Source organism: Oreochromis aureus, linkage group 3 (genome assembly GCF_013358895.1).
Source record: "Oreochromis aureus strain Israel breed Guangdong linkage group 3, ZZ_aureus, whole genome shotgun sequence".
NCBI lineage: Eukaryota > Metazoa > Chordata > Actinopteri > Cichliformes > Cichlidae > Oreochromis > Oreochromis aureus.
In genome coordinates, this window is record NC_052944.1 from 59,892,780 (window position 1) to 59,913,246 (window position 20,467).

The 20,467-nt window shown below is 43.5% G+C and overlaps 1 protein-coding gene and 1 long non-coding RNA gene across 2 annotated transcripts; both read left to right on the forward strand.

Annotated features, from left to right (window-relative positions):
* Positions 1 to 1,220: 1,220 nt before the first annotated feature.
* On the forward strand, positions 1,221 to 5,007 carry LOC116309589 (sodium channel subunit beta-3-like). Its single transcript, XM_031726253.2, has 3 exons — positions 1,221 to 1,362; positions 2,178 to 2,531; positions 3,240 to 5,007. The coding sequence occupies exons 1-3, from the start codon at positions 1,311 to 1,313 to the stop codon at positions 3,479 to 3,481; spliced, it is 648 nt and encodes a 215-aa protein (XP_031582113.1). The 5' UTR covers positions 1,221 to 1,310; the 3' UTR covers positions 3,482 to 5,007.
* A 14,061-nt stretch (positions 5,008 to 19,068) lies between these two features.
* On the forward strand, positions 19,069 to 20,341 carry LOC120436028. Its single transcript, XR_005610063.1, has 3 exons — positions 19,069 to 19,185; positions 19,311 to 19,646; positions 19,980 to 20,341. It is a non-coding gene; the product is annotated as an uncharacterized LOC120436028 (long non-coding RNA).
* The last annotated feature ends 126 nt before the right edge of the window (positions 20,342 to 20,467 follow it).

The following is a 20,467-nucleotide window of genomic DNA, read 5'->3' on the forward strand; positions in this document are numbered from 1 at the left end:
TCTATGTGAAACAGGCCCAGGTGTCACTGATTTAACCCTAGAACACTATCGCTATAAATAGTAATACTATCACTAACGCCGGGCGATTTTTATGTGATATAATATACCCCCAAAAAAGCACTTATCATCAAAATATATCAAAATATGACAACACATGACAAATTAGAGTGGTCTTCTGTTATTTTCAACTGTGCCATGTCTAACAAAATGAAAAAAAAAAAGTGTTATGGAAGGACCCTAAACAAAAACCAAAAAAAAAAATCTTCAAAATTACTGAAAAATTTGGAATTCAAGAACAAAAAATTCCTAAACAAAATAATAATGACACTGGAAAGTTGGTCTTTAGTCCACCCATTCCTGGGACATTTGAGACTTCCCTGGGGAAAACACAGTCTCCTCAACACGCGAACAGCTGAAGGAGAGAGAAACAAAAAATATTTTTGAGTGGGTAAAAATGACCACTTCATAAATCACCACTTTGTGATATTTATTCATAACCACTGCACTAAAAAAGGATAACACTCTTACTACCTATTCCTTACATGCAGTCAGTACACGCAGGGTAGTAATGGTGTGGACACACTTCCCATCCTAGCCTGCAGGGCATTAGCACACCTCACTAAGGGACTACTGCTTTCTGCTGCCACTGGTCCTGACTTACCTGCAAGAGTGCCAGTGGTAGGGATGTCGAGCACACTACAGGTCAGGACTCTGAGTTGATCATGCCATAGAAGACGCAAGTTAAACAAACTGACCTGTGTCTTACTCATTAGCTAGACGCTAAGCCTGCGACAGGATGACAACTGTAGTTGACAAGGGACAGTAAATATGGTGAGCCTTAATGTGTTCACCCTTGAAATGCATCAAAATCGCCTGATTTTATACACTCAGTGGAATCCACTCAAAACCTACTTTACCCTCTATCACTATTGCTGGGTGAAAATCACCCAAACAGATGCCTGTAGGAAAAAGCGGGCTTTGGGGAAACAGCCTTCAAAGACATCAAAGACAGTGCTGAAGCTACGCAAGGACCCATGACACTCAGACAAATGCAACATATTGAAAATCGTGTGAATATATTTGCTCGGGTGAAAATGCCCCAGTGATAGTGTTCTAAGGTTAAAATGATTGGTTATACATATCCTAAAATGTTAAATGAACATTTCTTATTCGTGTTGTGGCAGCTGCAGTTTCAGCGATAAGATTAGGACCAGTCCCCCGCTATATAAAAGGCTTGGTGTTGATGTAGGCTTTCCTCTCTGTCTCACTATCAGGCTGCTGCTAGTCCCCTCTCCACCCTCCGCTCACAGATGGCTGCTGTAAGATTGCTCCTGTTTTTGCCTCTAGCATCTATTTCTGCAGGTTAGTCAAACGAACTTACATTTTTAAAATTTCTTCACAAACCAAAAACTGAAAAAGTGAACAATGTTTATGCTAGCTGAGCTCCATTTAATTCACATGAGAAATTAATTGGTGCCCAGTTAATGGTTTTGTTTGTGAAGGTTTAGATGTTTGCCTCCAACAGACAGTAAGAAATCCTATAATTTCCAGTAATGTTCATTGCTTATGATCACATGAAATGACTGATTAAATAAGCATGTTAATTTGTCACACGTCTTTTTCTCTTAATTAGTTCAAATATTCATTTGTATCTTTGTCACACTCGCTTCATACATTATCAGCTGTCCCAGCAGCGTCTGTAGCTTTCACTTTCTCTTCCTTTTCTGCGTCCATGTTATCTTACGGATGCAGACTCTCTCTTCACTCCCCTTTACTCTTAATTTGAGTGTAATTTATTTACCAACAATAAACAAAAAATCAAGCTGACTGATGACAATTTTTTTTAACTATATTAGACTTTAATGTCATTAAATTATTTTTGTCATATACTGGAAGCCTGATATGGTGACTGTGGTTATAATAATCATTGATTCATCAAAGTGTTTGTGTATATCTTGCTGGTTTGAAGGGGTTAATGCACCTCAAGATAACATTTTTAAATTTCTATCACACTTCTTCTTTTGGCTGCTCCCTTTAGGGATCAGCACAGCAGATGCAAATGTCAAATGTGCAGTTTTATCATCAGTTCCATGCATTAAACAGAGATAAAAATGAAATAATAAAAATAAACATAGACGCATTAAGCGGAGATAAAAACTGATGATTTTTGTCTTCAGCGCTACAGCTGGGTTTGCAGGCGAAGCTTGGAGATGACGTCACTCTCCATTGTCAGATTACCACAGATGAAAGGATCTCAGTGCTGAAGTGGAGCAGAGCTGACCTGAACACAGACGGCTACGTCTACTTCTACAGGAACAAACGCTCCTATGAAAACTACCAACATTCATCTTTTCATGGCCGAGTGAAGCTGAGGGACCCGGAGATGAAGGATGGAGACGTTTCTCTGATCCTGAAGAACGTCACGTTTAATGACACTGGGATGTATGAGTGTCACGTAGCAGTGAGGAACCCTGGGAGAAGTAAAAGAGTTCACACTAAGATCAGTCACTTCATCAACCTCACAGTCACAGGTGAGTTTGTCACCCACAAAAAAACAACATTGTCTCATTTACAAGTCAGTTAAAATGTTCTCCACTTATCACGTTAAAATATACATAATGAATAAGATTAAATTCATCCACAGTCCCACTGCTCACTCCTAGTTTGAGTATGAAAGGTGAAGTCGTAGCATGCTGCTAATACAGAGGCTAACAGTGTGTCTGTGGACCGTCAGCAGCCAAGAATTTATCTAACTTAAAAATCTCATTTAAATGTTTCCACACTTTACTAAACCTTTCTCAAACTGATTTTTATGAACTTTTACCTGCACACACACACACATACACACACACACAACCCCGTTCAGCTATCTTAGTGAGGACCCTCATTGACATAATGGTTTCCCTAGCCCCTTACCCTAACCCTAACCATTAAAAATGAATGCCTAACCCTAACCCTTACCCTAAACCTAACCATAACCTAATTGTAACCCTGACACTAAAACCATGTTTTGAGCCTCAAAAATGGCTTTAAATGCCTTCAAAAATGTGAGGACCGGGTTGCGTGTCCTCACAAGTGACTGCTGGTTCTCACAAGTATAGCAGAATGCAGATTTCGTTCCTCACAAAGATAGCTAGACAAGAACACACACACACACACACACACACACACAGCTGTTGGTTCGCTGCTTCTTCGGTGTGTGAAGGCTTCTTCTCTGACAGCTGATTTTTCGTCTGCAGGTGAAACGCATGAAAATATGCATGAGAGACACATCGTGGAAAGAGAAGATGGAAGTGGAAACATGTATGACATGCAACAGGCTGGAAATCCGCCTGTCCTTATGTTTGCTGGAGTTACTGCCATCATCATCGTCATCATTGTTGTTCCTGCATTTCTTTTGTTTGTGCTGCTCCTTAAAATCATAAGAAACAAAAAACTAGCTGTGCCTCCTAATCAGGAAGCTACTGGTCTGAAATGTTAAAGTTTCTTTTTTTTAAAGAAACTTCAAACGCTGATATTTACATTCTTGCAATATCAATTCCTTTTAGTACATTTATCAAGTAATCAAAACTAAAAGAACCTCGCTGTTTCGGTTGAGCAATTTGACAGTATTTAGAGGGGGAAAAAAATAGAAAAAGAAAAAAGCACTCAAGTTGTCTGCAGAGAAGACAAACACAACTTTGCCAGTTGTCTAGATAACATTAACCTTAAAAAAAAAATCAAAAAAAAAAAAATCCAGTTTTAAATTTAAAACTGGATTTTTTTAAATGCTAAAAATAGGTTTAGACAAAGTAAAGGAAATGACTGATTCTGGGTCAGAAGTCATCACCAACGATGATCCAGACCTCAGGATTAAAAAGGAACAGTTTTAATGATAAAATGATTACTGAAGATGTGCCGCTGGCCTTGAAGCTGAAAAGAGTTAAACTCAGGATACATTTCAAGTTGCTGAGTTAAATAGCAAAGATTTTTTATTAATTAAAAAAACTGAGCTTTTAAAAATGTGTAGTTTGAGTTTCTCCTTTTCCTCTTTAACTTCATTTCCCACAGTGAGCATCTGAGCTTCAGCCCTTTGCACTGTTTCCCCGCCTTCTTTGAACTTTCTGTTTCTGTTCTCGCACACGCTCTGCGTAAATAATTTGATTGGGTGAGCAGCATCGTGTGGGATAACCTATAATGCACGCGAGTGATCTGTGCCATCTTCGGCCAGATTAAAATATATGGGAATAAGAACTGTATGTATGAGAAAAGGTCCGCAGAGTGATCGGTAATAGATCTGGGTGCAGATCCAGTCCGTGGTTTGCATATTGGTGATGTGGCATTAGATTGAAAAAAAATACTCAGTGGCTAAACATGAATTCAAACCTCCACACAGGTTTATGTTAAAGGTAAAAACAGATTTGTTTGAAGGTTGATGTGGGATTAAAGGAGTTGTATCAGCTCTGCAAGCAGAAAACTGAACAGAACCTTAGTCTCAACGTCCTCATATTAATACAGGAAGTTACTGAACACATGAGACAGAAGCAACATGTTTTCATTATGCTCACCTCAAACAAGCCAACTGATGATGCTCAGGTAACAGCAGTGGACGGAAAAAGGCTGGAATTTGTATTTTTGGTGCTATTTTTCTTGGAATTGTGTGAATTTTCTTAATTTAAATGTATTATTTAATTAATAAATTTTTTCCTGTCCTTTCCGAAAGTGTAGCATTCAGGATTGCTGAAGGCTAAAAATGCCCAATGGTTTACATTCCCAAGTGGACCATTATGGCATTTGCTACAATGGTCCACTTGATAGTTATAATTTATTAAAACTTTATTAGGATTTTTTTTTTATTTTGAGTTATTACAACCACAGCAGACAAGAACAGGGGACAGAAAAGAAAAAGAGAGAGCGAAAACCTTGAAAATCTTCCTCAACACCTGAAATGAAAACATACAAAGAAAATAAAGTTTTAATTTCAGTGGCAGATCTCACACACGCTGCTCACTGCTGTAAAACTGAAAATGAGGTTTAGTGATTAGAAAACTAAAAAGCTGGAGCCATAAGGTTCTTTCCACATTAAGAAACTGTGATTATGAAAGTTTCATGCTGACTTGAGAATTGCTACAACTGACAAACAAAGAATATCTTTACACAACACAGTAACCGACCTCTGACTATATAAAGATCATTTAGAGACATTTCGCTTTTGTATTGAAACCACAAAATATTAATTAACATTAATTAACAAAATAAAAATTCTTTGATTTGTATTTAATTTTGTGTTTCATTTTAAAATGTCATTTTACTGAAAGTTCATGAACTTCATGAGCTCTGAATCCACTCTGTGTCAGCTGCTTTATGTTCACGCTGAGGTGACCTGTAATGATACATACTCTGCACGATTAAACTTTCTCCTGCACTCTCTCTGTTTATCTGCAGTAACAGAAACAGAACAAATCATCTTTTTTTCCTCTTCCTCAGTTAAAAAAAAGACGTCTAGATAGTGTGTGACAGATTTTATGTTGATGATGTTTGAATATTTGTGTCTTCGATGATGATCCTAGTTGTCACTCAAGCTGCTCTGCTGCCACCTGGAGGCTTGAAAGTGTTAAAGCATCAATCTACAGCTCAGTGAATGTGACATCAGAATAACCAGCACAGCCAAAGAATCCTGAATAAACTGAAGTGTTTGCAGTACAGCTGCAGTGCTGATGGGTCGCACTTCACTTCCGCTCAAAGTGAGAGTCCAGATTCAAGTTTGAACAAAACTTGCAAAGAAAAAGTTAAAGCTGTTGTGTTGATATTTGAAGTGCTTTGATTATTTTTGGATAACAAGAGAACATGCGCATCAGCTAAGAAGGAAAAAAGTTCACATTAACTGAGACTGATGACTAACTAAACATAATTAGTTTTATTTTTGAGCAGCTGAAAGTAGCTACAAGCTATGTCCTCTTTCAAAGTTACAGCAATCTACACACAGATCTTCAGGTATCTGTTACAAATTGGTACGAAAGCTTTTGTACAAACAGTTCCGCTGCGTTTATTACCTAGCCTTTTATTGTTAAACAAGTCAACGGACTTGCTGTAGTAAGAAGTTACCTTTATGAGATTATGCCTTTATCCCAATTCAGGGTCTGCAGCCTTGGAGCATGTGGCCTTCGCGATCTACGTGGGCCATGTCCTCAAAGACCGAGAAGGCCGGAAGTGTGCTTGTGAAATGGGACGGTCTAACCTCCATCCCCAGGTTGCCTAGCAACCATGATACTAACAGCCGGAAACGTTTCATACATCATTGTTTAACAGAAATTAAGGAGAAAATCTTTTGTTCATTTGTTTGTTTGTTTGTTTTTACATGAGCTCTGTGTGATTTGATAAGTATCTGAGGCTGAGACCACAGGACTGTAAAACATGATAGTTGGGCTTCATTTCTGTACTGAACAGTCATTTTAAGATTAGCTAGTAAATAACAATTAGCTAATGTTGTTCATGAGACTAAAGTCATCTTACTTTGATAATGTAAATATAATATGGCCAATATTATAGTTATTATATTAATCATTATTAGTTATTACAGCAGTGAACATGAACTCTGTGTCAAATACTGAGCTTCAGTAAAGATTCAAGTTGCAGTTATTTATATGTACTATCACCTTAAATGTTCACTCAAAGACAAGTATCTTTGACAGTGTATATACAGATGTATTATATATAAGAGACAAACATTGTTCTTTTAATATGTTGGCATTACTAAATTTGGCTTTGTTTTGCTTTTTTTAATCAACATAAAGTGAACTTTTTTAGTCATGCACAGAGAGCCTGGTGTGGTTGCGGATCTAAATGCAGAAAGAGGAGATGTTTTTACGCCTGATGCGGTGAAATTTTCCTTCAAACTTTGTTTGGTCAACTGTGGTTTGTTTAAAAATGTTAAATGTCATGTTTTAATGTCAGTTTCATGCATTAAAAATGCTTTTGTTACGGTTTGGAGGAGGACTCAAGCGCAGGACTCCGATTCTGATGCTCACAGAAAGGGTTTATTTACAATGCACCAGGTGTATATACAAGAATGTGCGGGGGGTGCTATATACAGCTGAGTGAGGGGAGAAGGGGTCTCCAGGGAAGTCCAGGGGAAAGCACGCGTTCTTCAGAGTATCCACTCACACGATCACAGGCTTACACGGGAATCACACGGGGGGAAAATCCAGGGAGCTCTGTAGACAGGGAGACAGGGTAAGTACGACGCACACAGGAAAACACTCTTAACTAACTTGCTGTAGCTTGGCTTCACTAACGCGTGGTAGACAACGATCCAGCGACGAACAGCAGTCACCTCCTGGCTTAAATGCTGACCATCATAATGAGACCCAGGTGTCTCATCTCCCGAGGGCGTGGGCCGAGGGCGTGAACCCACAGTGAGTTCCGCCCCGGCGAGAGAGAAGCGGAGAGAGAGAGGAAGAGAGCGAGAGGAACAGAGAGAGCTGATCAGCGTGCAGCTGATCCGCCTGGCCGTGACAGTACCCCCCCCCCGACGGGAGCCTCCCGGCGACTCCCAGGCTTGTCAGGGTGAGCCGCATGGAACGCCCGCACCATACCCCGATCCAGAAGGGCCGTCCGCGGGATCCAAGAACGCTCCTCCATCCCGTAGCCCTCCCAATCCACGAGATACCGCAGACCGTGCCCCCGGCGCCGGACATCCATGATCCATGAAATGGTGAAAGCCGGGTGGCCATCAATGACCCGGGCGGGTGGAGGGGGCCTGGAAGGAGGGCACAGAGGACTAGAGAGGCACGGCTTCACTTGTGACACGTGAAAGGTGTTATGGATTTTCATATTCCGGGGCAGTTTAACGGTGTGTTCACACCGAACGCGATAGAGGCGGCCAGAGCGTCAGGTTTACATGTAAAGTCAATGGAAAGAGCGCGATGACACGCGATTGCGCGTCCGGCGAAAATTCGGAGGCAGATTTGCGTCGCGAAAACGCCAAAACGCGTGAAACGCGCGTCAGTGTACCGCGTCTGGCGCGTTTGACTCGTGGAAAAAACCACGCGCGTGAGTTTTTGTGTTGCATTTTGTGCATACGCGTGTTTCGCCTCTACCTCGAGTTGGAAAAATTTGAACTCCAGCGTCAAATCGCGCGCGTCAACCAATCAGGATCCTGGTGACGTGACTGTAACCAGGTCAAAGGGGCAGATCAAACCAAAGCCCTTCATTCTTCAGTGGAGGGAAGGCTAATCAACGCCGTAGCAAACAACTCGGAGCTGTACGACACCAGCTGCTTTGTGTATCGAGACAGGAATATAAAGGACCGAGCTTGGACGAAGATATGTGAAGAGATCGGGCAACCTGGTAAGTTCATTCATTTCTCTTTTTATATTTTTCACTGACCCGGGGAAGCCGCACAAAAGCTAGCAAGCCACCGCTATTTTCCCACTGATGTACAAATACCGTTCTGCTTTTATGCATGTTGTCATATAGGAATATATTTTGTTTATTAATAAACAGCACACAGTGGTCCCGCTCATCCGTCACTGCCTCGCTTTTTCGCTGATTTTTTTGTTTTTTTTTGTTTTGCACAGTACAGCATTGCATTCTGCAGCCTGATTGACAAATCTCCTCCGTGTCGTGTCTCCTGCGCTTGTCAAATTTATCATGTTTTGTTTTTATAACCATCACGTCCAATAGATAAAACAGCACAAAAACACCCATAACTATGACCCTCATTCGGAAATAGACGCTTGCACCGCGAGGGAAAAAGCCGCACGAAAGTGGCAGGCAGATGAAGACAAAACACGGCATAATACTTTTAGGTTTTGCAATCTACAAAGGTTTGCACTTTGAGAATCAACTTGTGAGAACTGTGACTAATGTTCATGTGTGTGGGGAAAAAAGTGTATAAAGTGCGTGGCGAGGGGCTAGTTATTCTGACAACCCCTGCTGCAATAAATGAGGGACCACTGTATATACTTTCTCTATGATTATTGTATTCAACCTGTTCACATTTAATATTGTCTTGACAGAACCAGCTGATTCTGCAGCAGAGCCATCCCCTGTTGCTTCTCCTTGCTCCCCAGTCCCTGAGCTACTGCTGCTGCACCCACAGGTATGCAATTGTAGCATCAGATGTACAGCAGCACTGATAGCTTTTTACTCGGTGGGATTCCCTTGTGATCACCTTTACTAAATATCTACAACTAATCTGATTATATCCTTTTTTTTTTTGTTGTTGTTTTTTTCAATGTTGAAATTAAAATCTAGTAGCAGCCTTCTCATTTCTTTGTGTTTTGTGCTGTTTTACAGGCCCAGAGAGGAGGACAGCTCCGAGGCAGATGAGGGACTGGTCCCAGGACGGTCCATCGGCGGTGGAGCTGGCCATCCTGGTGTCCCTGAAGAGGCCACGCCAGTCTCCAATGGAGCATTTCCTCCTCAGCCTTGTTCCTGCTCTGGAGAGCAGCTGGGTCCTTTTATTCCTGTCTCTCTAAAAATACTTATATTTTATATATTTATGTTCAATGTTTTTCTGTTTGAGAATTTTAATATTATTTCAAATAAATTTTTATAATGACTAATGTCTCAGTTCTACTACACAGCAAATGTTGGCACACGACTTGGCACATGTAGAATTTATTTCATATTATACTAATGACAAAATATACAAATACAGTGGGATGCAAAAGTTTGGGCAACCTTGTTAATAGCCATTATTTTCCTGTATAAATCGTTGGTTGTTACAATAAAAAATGTCAGTTAAATATATCATACAGGAGACACACACAGTGATATTTGAGAAGTGAAAAGAAGTTTACTGTATTTACAAAAAGTGTGCAATAATTGTTTAAACAAAATCAAGCAGGTGCATAAATTTGGGCATCACAAAAAAAGAAATGAAATAAATATTTGGTGTATATCAATGTGTGTGTCTCCTATGTGATATATGGGGTGTCTTTGTCTGGACGTGCTTCCCATCCAGAGCTCCACAGCAGAGAGGGAAGTTCCAGCGCTCCTGGAATCCCTCTGTGATGGACCGCCAGTCTCCAGGTGAAGGCACAGCCATGAAGTCGTCCACTAGACAGTCCCAGATGGCCGTCGCTACCTGGGGGGTGATCTGGCACACTGTGGACACACCGACTCTGAAACTGAACGCGATGGTCCTGAAGGAGTGCCCGGTGGCAAGGGACCTGGACAAAATTGTTCAAAATTAGTATTATGTGTACTGCAGTTACAAAATACATTATTCAAATTCCAAAATACTTTTGTGATGTCAGATTTAAATTACAAAACATAAATCTTACATAAAACATTTTGTAATTATCAGGATAATTACATAATATATATTAGATATAATATAAAACAGTCAGTTGTGTTTTGTTTTAACTTTACCATATCATAATTTGATTGGTAACAACTTTTACCCCTACAGTGAGCCAATCACTCATAATTCCTAGACATGTCAATCAGGTAGGAATGAAGTAAGACATTAATAGAAATAAAGAGTTGTATGTTGACATGTAGCCCTTTCCTTGCTTAAATCATTGTTAATATTTTTGAAAAATTAACCTGTGATAAGACATAGCTTATCAAGATAGAATATGCTAGATAGAACCATATAACTAAAGATGAACCAAACTGTTCACAATTTTATCTAGCTCTCAGTTATAAAAAAAAAGGAGTGAGTATCACTACAAAGATTACCAACAGTGGTCCTCATACCACAGTTTGATATCAGCAAACACTGAGAGCATACATTGATAGACACCACAGCCATGCTATCATTGCTAACACTGATAACATAGCAAAAATTGAATTAAATCGGGACTTGATGAGAACTGTCGAGTATCACTAGAAATATTATAAACAGTCGTCTCCATACCACAGTTTGCTATCAGTAAACACCAACGGCATTCACTGTTAGCATACCACAGCCATGTTAGCAGTGTATAAACAATAGTTTAGCATATTAGCACAGGTATCAATAAAGGACTACCGTATTAAACACTTTTACTAACCTCAGCCAGATGGACAGGCGCGCTGCAGGTGGGATTGAGCGCCTGTAGTTGGTGTCTAGGCGGGCGATTCTGGGACCGACGCGGGACAGCAGGTCCTCAAACTGGGCGAGTGAAAGACGGTGATATCGCTGAAATCGGCCGTCATCCAGGCGCAGCTCCTCGAGCAAGTGGTGAAACTCACCAAACTGCTCACGCCTCTGGAGGACCTGATGGACCCAGGTACGGCGAGGATGTCCTTAACGCCGCTGCTCTGCTCTCCACAGTAAATAGAGGAGGGAGACTCTCTCTTCAAACGCTAGCTCGACAGCTGCCATCTAGCAAAGATACTGTCTGGCACAACTTCCTCCCACATCCCTCCCACATTTCCGGTTCATGCGCGTCAAAATTGCATATTTTGACGCGCGATGGATTTTTCTTGGACACGCGTTGAGGTGCGAATGTGCACGCGTCAAATTAGGGGCGTTTGGGGCGTTTTCGCTCGCGCCTATCGCGTTCGGTGTGAACACACCGTAAGACGGACAGAGACAGGGTTAATCACAGAGTTGACTTCAAAGGGACCAATGAAAGTGGGAGACAGTTTCTTGGATTCAGACCTGAGTGGGACGAATCTGGTGGACAGCCAAACCTTTTGTCCAGGTGCGTAGGTGGGGGCAGGGGTCCGGTGGCGATCCACCAGGCGCTTATTGCGTTCCACTGTGCGGAGAAGGGCGGCCCGAGTCGCTCTCCAGGCACGCCGACACCTCCGAAGATGCTGTTGGACAGAGGGAACAAAGTGCTCACCTTCGACGGCTGGGAAAAGTGGCGGTTGATAGCCCAAGGACGCCTCGAAAGGGGACACACCGGTGGCAGAGGAGGTAAGACTGTTATGAGCATACTCAATCCATGACAGTTGCTCGCTCCAAGTTGACTGGTTAGTGGATACCAGGCACCGGAGAGCCGCTTCGAGCTCCTGGTTGGCACGCTCCGTTTGGCCATTGGTCTGTGGGTGGAAACCAGAGGAGAGACTGACCTGAGCTCCGAGGGCACTGCAGAACTCCTTCCAAACACGTGATGTAAACTGCGGTCCTCTGTCTGACACAATGTCCGCGGGGATTCCATGGAGGCGAAAAACGTGGTTAGTTAGCAGCCGGGCGGTCTCTAGAGCAGTGGGGAGCTTAGGGAGGGCGACAAAATGAGCAGCTTTGGAGAAACGGTCCACAATGGTGAGAATGACAGCGTTACCTGACGAGACGGGCAGACCAGTGATGAAGTCAACGGCGATGTGCAACCAGGGACGACTCGGAGTCAGCAGAGGTTGGAGGAGGCCAGAGGGTGGTTGATGGACGCTCTTGTTTTGAGCGCAGGTCGAGCATGTGGAAACATACTCGCGGATGTCTTTGGCAAGGGAAGGCCACCAGGCGAAACGTTGAAGGAAGGCAATAGTGCGATGGACCCCCGGGTGGCAGGTGAATCTGGCCGTATGAGCCCAATGTAACACTCGTGACCTTACTGAGGAGGGGACGAAGAGCAACCCTGGAGGTCCCGTTCCGGGGTCTGGTTCTGTCCGTTGAGCTTCTCGAATGGCCGACTCGATCTCCCAGGTCAGAGCCCCGATTACACAGGTGGGCGGTAGAATGGGAGAGTCCCGAGCTGCGTCTTCGGAGGCGGCGAATTGGCGTGAGAGGGCGTCTGGCTTGACATTACGGGAACCGGGTCTGTAAGTGATCGTGAACTGAAATCTAGTAAAAAACAGGGCCCACCTGGCTTGCCTGGCGTTGAGGCGTTTAGCCGATCGAATGTACTCCAGGTTCTTATGATCGGTCCAGACCACAAACGGCTGGGCAGCGCCCTCAAGCCAATGGCGCCACTCCTCCAGGGCTAGCTTGATGGCTAGTAGCTCTCGATCTCCCACATCATAGTTGCTCTCTGTGGAGGAGAGACGGCGTGAAAAGTAGGCACAGGGGTGCAGCTTACCTCCTTGCCGCTGGGAAAGTACCGCCCCCACTCCAGCGTCCGAGGCGTCCACCTCCACAATGAACTGCAGGTCGAGATCGGGTTGGACAAGAATGGGCGCCGAGGCAAAGCGGTCCTTCAGATGGGCAAACGCTCGTTGAGCCAGCTCATCCCAGCAGAAGGGAACCTTGGGAGAAGTAAGACGGGTCAGAGGCAGGGCAAGTTTACTGTAGTCGCGAACAAAGTGACGATAAAAGTTTGCGAACCCCAGGAAGCTTTGAAGCTGTCTACGGTTGGAAGGAGTCGGCCAGTCAACCACGGCTTGAACTTTTGCGGGATCAGTCTTGAGGTTACCATGATCAATGACGTGGCCCAGGAAGGCAACAGTGGAGACATGAAACTCACACTTCTCCCCTTTAACAAAGAGACGATTTTTGAGGAGACGCTGGAGGACTTGCCTGACATGGCGTTGGTGGTCGGCGACGGAGCGGGAGAAGATGAGGATGTCGTCCAAGTAGACGAAAACGAAATGGTCGATGAAATCTCGGAGCACGTCGTTCACGAGAACCTGAAACACAGCTGGAGCACTGGTGAGACCGAAAGGCATTACAAGATATTCGAAATGGCCCAGGTGAGTATTGAAAGCCGTCTTCCACTCGTCTCCCTCCCTAATCCTCACCAGATGGTAGGCGTTGTGCAGGTCCAACTTTGTGAAAATGGTGGCACCCTGGAGAAGCTCAAATGCGGAACTCAGCAGAGGGAGGGGATACTTGTTTTTAACTGTGACGGAGTTGAGGCCGCGATAGTCAATACAGGGCCGTAGACTCTTATCTTTCTTGGTGACAAAAAAGAAACCAGCGGCAACAGGTGAGGACGAGGGGCGAATGAGACCAGCGGCAAGTGACTCATTAATGTATTTTTCCATGCTTTCCCGCTCCGGTCGAGACAGGCTGTACAACCTACTGGTCGGGAGTGGCGCGCCTGGGAGGAGGTCAATCCCACAATCATACGGCCGGTGAGGAGGAAGGGAGCGAGCCTTATCTTTACAAAACACTTGCGCCAGGTCATGATAAACAGATGGTATGGAGGACAGATCAGGCAGTTCTGAAACAGTTTTACTGGGTGGTAGGCTCATGGCGGGGGTGGCGGCTTTTAAACAGGACATGTGACACTCCTCCCCCCACCCCGAAATGCTTTCCTTCCTCCAATCAATCACAGGGTTATGTAGACATAGCCAGGGATAACCTAAGACTAGTGGTGTGAGCGGGGCTTTAAAGACATACAACTGTATGGTTTCAACATGATTGCCAGAAAGAGTCAGGGAAACCGGTTCTGTGACATGAGTAATGTCTGGAAGACGCTGGCCACTAAGGGCTGTGACTTGGAGTGAATGAGACAGAGGCTCCGTGATAAAACCTAATTTGAGCGCCAGCGAGGCATCAATAAAATTCTGTTCTGCCCCGGAATTGATCAGAGCGTCGAGAGAATGAGTCTTGAGACGAACCGTTAGCTTAGCTGCAATCATGAGACGAGGAGGAGACTGAGAACAGGTGACCTCGCCCACCCGTACACTCCTCACTACCGGCAGGCGCTGTCTTTTGGCCGAGCCGGGCAATCCATGGCAATATGGCCCCTGCGGCCACAATAAAAGCACTCACCGGCTCTCCAGTGACGATACCGCTCCTCGGGCGACAGTCTGGAGCGGCCCAGTTGCATGGGCTGTTCACCTTCCTCCATGCTGTCCGATGCGTGACTGCCGCTAAGCGCGCCTCCACCTGACGTCGTCTCCATGCGCCCCGGGGGCCGCTGGGAAATGTAGTTTCCGGTTCCCCGGCGCGCCCATAGGTGCTCATCTATTTTCACACATAGTGTAATCACATCAGACAGGGTTTTAGGAACATCCCTCATCATCAATTCTCTCTTTAACTCATCACAAACATTATTCAAGAGAGTACTTATCAATGCCGACTGCCCCCACCCAGTCTCTTCGGCCAAGGTCCAGAATTCGACCGAAAAATCCGCCATACTCCGCCTCCCCTGCTTCAAATTTAACAGTCTGTGGGCGGCCGCCTCCGCTCCGGTGCCCCTTTCAAAAACACTTTTAAATTTGGTGAGGAAGTCCTCGTAAGAAATCTCAGGGGCTGTTCTTAAAACGGCTTGCGCCCAGTTTAATGCCTGCCCACGTAACAGTTGAACCATAAAGGCGATTTTGGCCCCGTCTGTCTCATACGTTCTTCGTAACTGACGGAATTGTAGCGTGATCTGAGTCAAAAATCCACCACATTTATCGAACTCACCCGAGAAGGGCTCCGGCGCCGGTAACGATTGCTCTGGAGGTTCAGTGGCAGCCGGTGCGGGGTGAACAGGTGGAGCGGCTGCAGATGGATTCGGGGCCGATAGCTGAGGAGAAACAGACGGAGGAGGTGAGGATGGGCTTACCGACGGTAGATGTTGAGCGAGGACTTGAGTGAGTGCAGCCAGTTGTTGATTTATGTGCCAAAGCATGTGTTCGTGGTGTTCCAGAATTGCCTCCGGGGTGAGGACGGGTTGCTGGGTGGGGTTTGAGTCCGCTGAGTCCATGATGGCTGGATCGTTATTGTTACGGTTTGGAGGAGGACTCAAGCGCAGGACTCCGATTCTGATGCTCACAGAAAGGGTTTATTTACAATGCACCAGGTGTATATACAAGAATGTGCGGGGGGGTGCTATATACAGCTGAGTGAGGGGAGAAGGGGTCTCCAGGGAAGTCCAGGGGAAAGCACGCATTCTTCAGAATATCCACTCACACGATCACAGGCTCACACTCCGACACTGCCACACGGGAATCACACGGGGGGAAAATCCAGGGAGCTCTGTAGACAGGGAGACAGGGTAAGTACGACGCACACAGGAAAACACTCTTAACTAACTTGCTGTAGCTTGGCTTCACTAACGCGTGGTAGACAACGATCCAGCGACGAACAGCAGTCACCTCCTGGCTTAAATGCTGACCATCATAATGAGACCCAGGTGTCTCATCTCCCGAGGGCGTGGGCCGAGGGCGTGAACCCACAGTGAGTTCCGCCCCGGCGAGAGAGAAGCAGAGAGAGAGAGGAAGAGAGAGAGAAACAGAGAGAGCTGATCAGCGTGCAGCTGATCCGCCTGGCCGTGACAGCTTTGCAATGCTTTCTTCAGCTCTACAGCAGAATATGTAGGCGAAGCTCGGAGATGATGTCACTCTCCAGTGTGAGATTTCCACAGATGAAATGATCTCAGTGCTAATCAGAGATGGGCAGTAATGTATTACAAGTAACGTGTTACTGTAATCCGATTACTTTTTTCAAGTAACGAGTAAAGTCACTATTGGAAAAAAGGTAATTAGATTACTGTTACTTTCCTATAAGCATGCTGCATTACTGCATTATTTTTTGCGAGAGTGTCTCATGACAATGACGTAAGCACGTGCGACGTTCATGGCAACAGCTGTGTGCAGATCAAAAATGGATAATATATCAAGTGCAGGAGAGAGTATGAGCATGCAGCGTTTGAAGCGTAGAAGTACTGACCTTACTTTGAGTTTGAGTCCATAAAAAGTTACAAAAACATTAACGTCCGCTGTTTGAAGAAAACTTATTTTTACAGCAAAAAACAACCCCAAACTTCCAAGCAAGCACCGAGTATGCTGCCACGGGAATGTGAAATTCACAGAGAAACTGCCAGATCCTTCCACTGACCGCCGCAGCACACCTGCACCAGGCAGCACCAGGGTAAACCTCCGCCTGCCCCACTCCTGCTTTACAGGTGAAAATAGAGCAACAGGACCGCTGAGTCTTTGATTTTATTTATTTGCTGTGTTTTACTTGCATCTATTGGAAAGACTGAGTGTAAACAGAAAAAAACCTATTTTATTTTATGTGCGGGAAAAAAAATAGGTTTAAATGTCGAAAATAGGTTTAAATGTTAAACAAATTTCTTCCAGTCAGAAAATGTTTTATGTAATTTAATTTTTGCTTGATGCATAAAGTTAAAAGATTAGAATTAATAAAACAAATTTTTAAAATACAGTTTTTTCATTTGATTATACTTTATATGATGGATTAGGCAGAAAGTAAAATTGGACTGAAAGATCTATTGCTTTATCACCTATTCTTATTATCTTATCTTATCTTATTTTATTTTATCTTATTTTATTATCTTATTATATTATTATCTTATTCTTACTATCCTATTCCTAGTCTATACCTATTATTCAGGTTGTAAATCATGTTTTTAAAAAGTAACTAAGTCACAAAGTAACTAATTTGAAAATAAGTAATCAGTAAAGTAATGAGATTACTTTTTGGGAGGAGTAACAAAAAAACAAACAAAAAAAAACAATGATAATGGGGCGTTGTTGTGAAGCTCAGGAATTCCAGAGGGTGGGGGCCACCACAATGAATGCTCTGTCCATGAAAGTATGGAGGTGTGAGAGAGAAAAGAATACATCCATGGCAATTGAGACTGTGTGTGGGTGCAGCAGGTCTGACAAGAACTGAGGGACCAGGGCACTGAGGGATTTGTAAGTGAAAAAAAAGTATCTTGTAAGTAGTGTGTGACTTTAGTGGATGCCCATGGAGATTTGAGGGTGGGGGTGATGTGTTGTTCAGACTGCTGTAAAATGTCAGAAAAGGTCAAATTTGACCCAAACAGAAAGTAAAGGGTTGAGGAAATATTAAATACTGACACTTCAGTAACTACATTTATCAAGTACACCACACTGAAGGACATCTCTGCTGTCCATTAATGTCAAATCAAGTAGTTGCATTAAATTTCAGACATTGCGAGTGATAATTTCAAAAACTACCTCACTTCCTGTGTCACATCGTCACATGAAGTCAGATGTTTCATCTACCCAGTTGTTTATTTGAGCAGTGTTACATTTTTAGGAAAAAAAAATAAAGCAGAAAGACTGACACGATGTTTGCAGATGTATTAGCAACATTTACCTCAAAACTGTAAGTGTAAAAAAAAAGTCTGTTGAGGCCGGTAAACCTTCTACAAACCATAACATTAAAAAATGAGTCAAGCTGAGCCAACGTATTGAGTTAAAAAAAAAAAACAGTAGGAAACTGCTCAGTGAATAAACATCCACTCAGTGTTAAATTAGATTGAATTCAAGTTTTCTTAAAAGTCTAATGAGCCAAATTTTTACTTTTTTTCTAACCAAAAGTAGAAGTAATAGTATGTCTTTTTTTTAGGTGAAATCTGCGAAGTAGCCAACTTTATTTTTTACAATTTTTATAGATGTTTTAAGGCTGTAAAACCGCTCAATATACACTTTATACATGAACATTTTCACACTTTTCTCTCTTGGACTTATTTTTCAAACCTTTGTAGAAAAATAAGTCCAGTATTATAGAATGAAACTAAAGGCACCCGCGGTTGCAAAATGTTTCGTCGACATTGTTGTGTTTGTTGGGGAGAAAACATGCAGTACAGCACTTCAGAGTCACACTGCTGGTGATCGAAGATTTATGTGAATTAGAACGCACAAGCTGAAAGCATTCTTTACTGTACAGGAGACACGGCACGAGATTGATGGACAATGGTCTACAGCCAATCAGGACGCACAACAAAATGCGCTGGACTGCAGGCAGGCCATCTCAGCACCCAGATGCTTCTCCAACAAACTCATGCTGTTGTAATAGCTGCAGTATGTGGTTTTGTGTTGTCCTGCTCAAATACAACAAATACATCCCTGAAATAGACATCGCTTAAAGACAAGCTTATTACTCTAAAACCTTTATAAACCATTCAGCATTCTTAGTTCCTTCCTGCAAGTCTTTTTGTGACAGTTTTTTCTGGCGTCATCTCCCTTCGGATTTATGATCATCATGCGTTGCTGGCGATAAAATCTGCTATGGATAACTTTCAGAGTCAACGAAACGAGGCTGTTTTCCCACCGCGGTTAGAGTGTCACGCAGCACCTGGTTTACCTCCATTCTTGCAGGTCAGATCATTTTTGCCTCAGAGGCCCCATCGGAGGAAGTGGGGGACGAGAGCCTTCTTGTCCTGCTCCGTTGTCTTCGGGAAGAGGTGGACCTTCGGGGGCTTTATTCGTAGGTTGCTACCGCTAAGATTCGCCTAAGACTTGTCGGAGCTGGATTAATCCCAACAACCGACTGTGTTTAACACCCAGGCTGTCACCTGAAAGCATGGATAGCCAAGCCTCATCACGGCAGGAACCCTGTTTTGCTGCGCGGCTTACCGCATAGTGTGGAGCGTTCCTGGCAACTCTACCCCTGTACCGGTGGGTCGCAGTGTTAAATTGATGTTAATTAATCCCCGCTCAATTGCCAACAAGTCTTATATTTTGAATGACTTGTTCTGTATTTTTACTTCACTTGTTCTGTATATTTGTGTTTCCCCTTTTAGGCCAGACAACCATCACAGCTGAGTCTGGGCAGAACATCTCGCTGCCATGTCAAGTTCCAGCTAATAATGAGCAGGTCTTGGCTGTTCAGTGGAGCAGAGCTGACCTGAAGCAAGAGTATGCCCTTTTGTACAGAGATGAGGTTTTTGTTCCAGACAACCAGCATCCAGCTTTTAAGAACCGGGTGGATCTGCAGGACAGACAGATGAAGGATGGAGACGTGTCTTTGATTCTGAAGAATGTGACATTTAACGACACTGGAACATACGAGTGTCGCATCTTCAGGAGAGGAACAAACCACAGGATTAGTACCATCACCTTGAGTGTTGTTCCTCCAGGTGAGTCAGTAGAGGGTAGTTTTGTGATAAAAAGCTTTGATAGAAACATCAGATCTTTATTTATTTGGTGCTTGTCTCCTTTTGCAATCCACAATCTCAAAATATCAACTCAAAGCTTGTGAACACATTTATGAAAGATAAACAGATGGTGTTGATTGATGCTGAGCATCAGTCTTTAATGCCACTGACTTTCTGACACATTGCTTGCTTTCTATGATCATTAAAAAATTTTATGGTGAATTCTCTTTTACTTCAGAAAGGGATTTTATAATATACATTAGTAGTATATGTCATGACCTGCCTGACAGCTGACATCTCACATCTAATCTGCAGGTCCACCACAAGGACACACAGCAGACAGAGAGGAGGAGGGTGGAGTCAGCAGAGGACACTTTGGACTGGCAGCTGCTGTTGTTGTTGCTTATCTAATCATCATTGCTGTGATGGCTGCTGTTTTGATCTCCCGTTAATTGATATACGTCTATATGGGTGAATGAGACATGTTGTATAAAGTGCTTTGAGTGCTCCAGGAGAGTAGAAAAGCGCTATATAAGAATAAGTCCATTTACCATCATTTACACCAGCAGCACCACCAGCACTGGACTCCCTGTCAGAGCGGTGAATGTTGTCCAGGATAAAGACAATGTTGGATAATACCTCCCACCAATGTTCCCTCTAAGCTGCGCAATTGCGCACTGCTGGCACGGTCTCTGCACACAAAAAATCTGCGTTGCGCACAAAAAAATCTAACCTGAATTGAAATTAAAATTAAAACTTTAACAATTCTGTTTTGCAGTGTTAGTAAGTGACTGGCTGCTCCT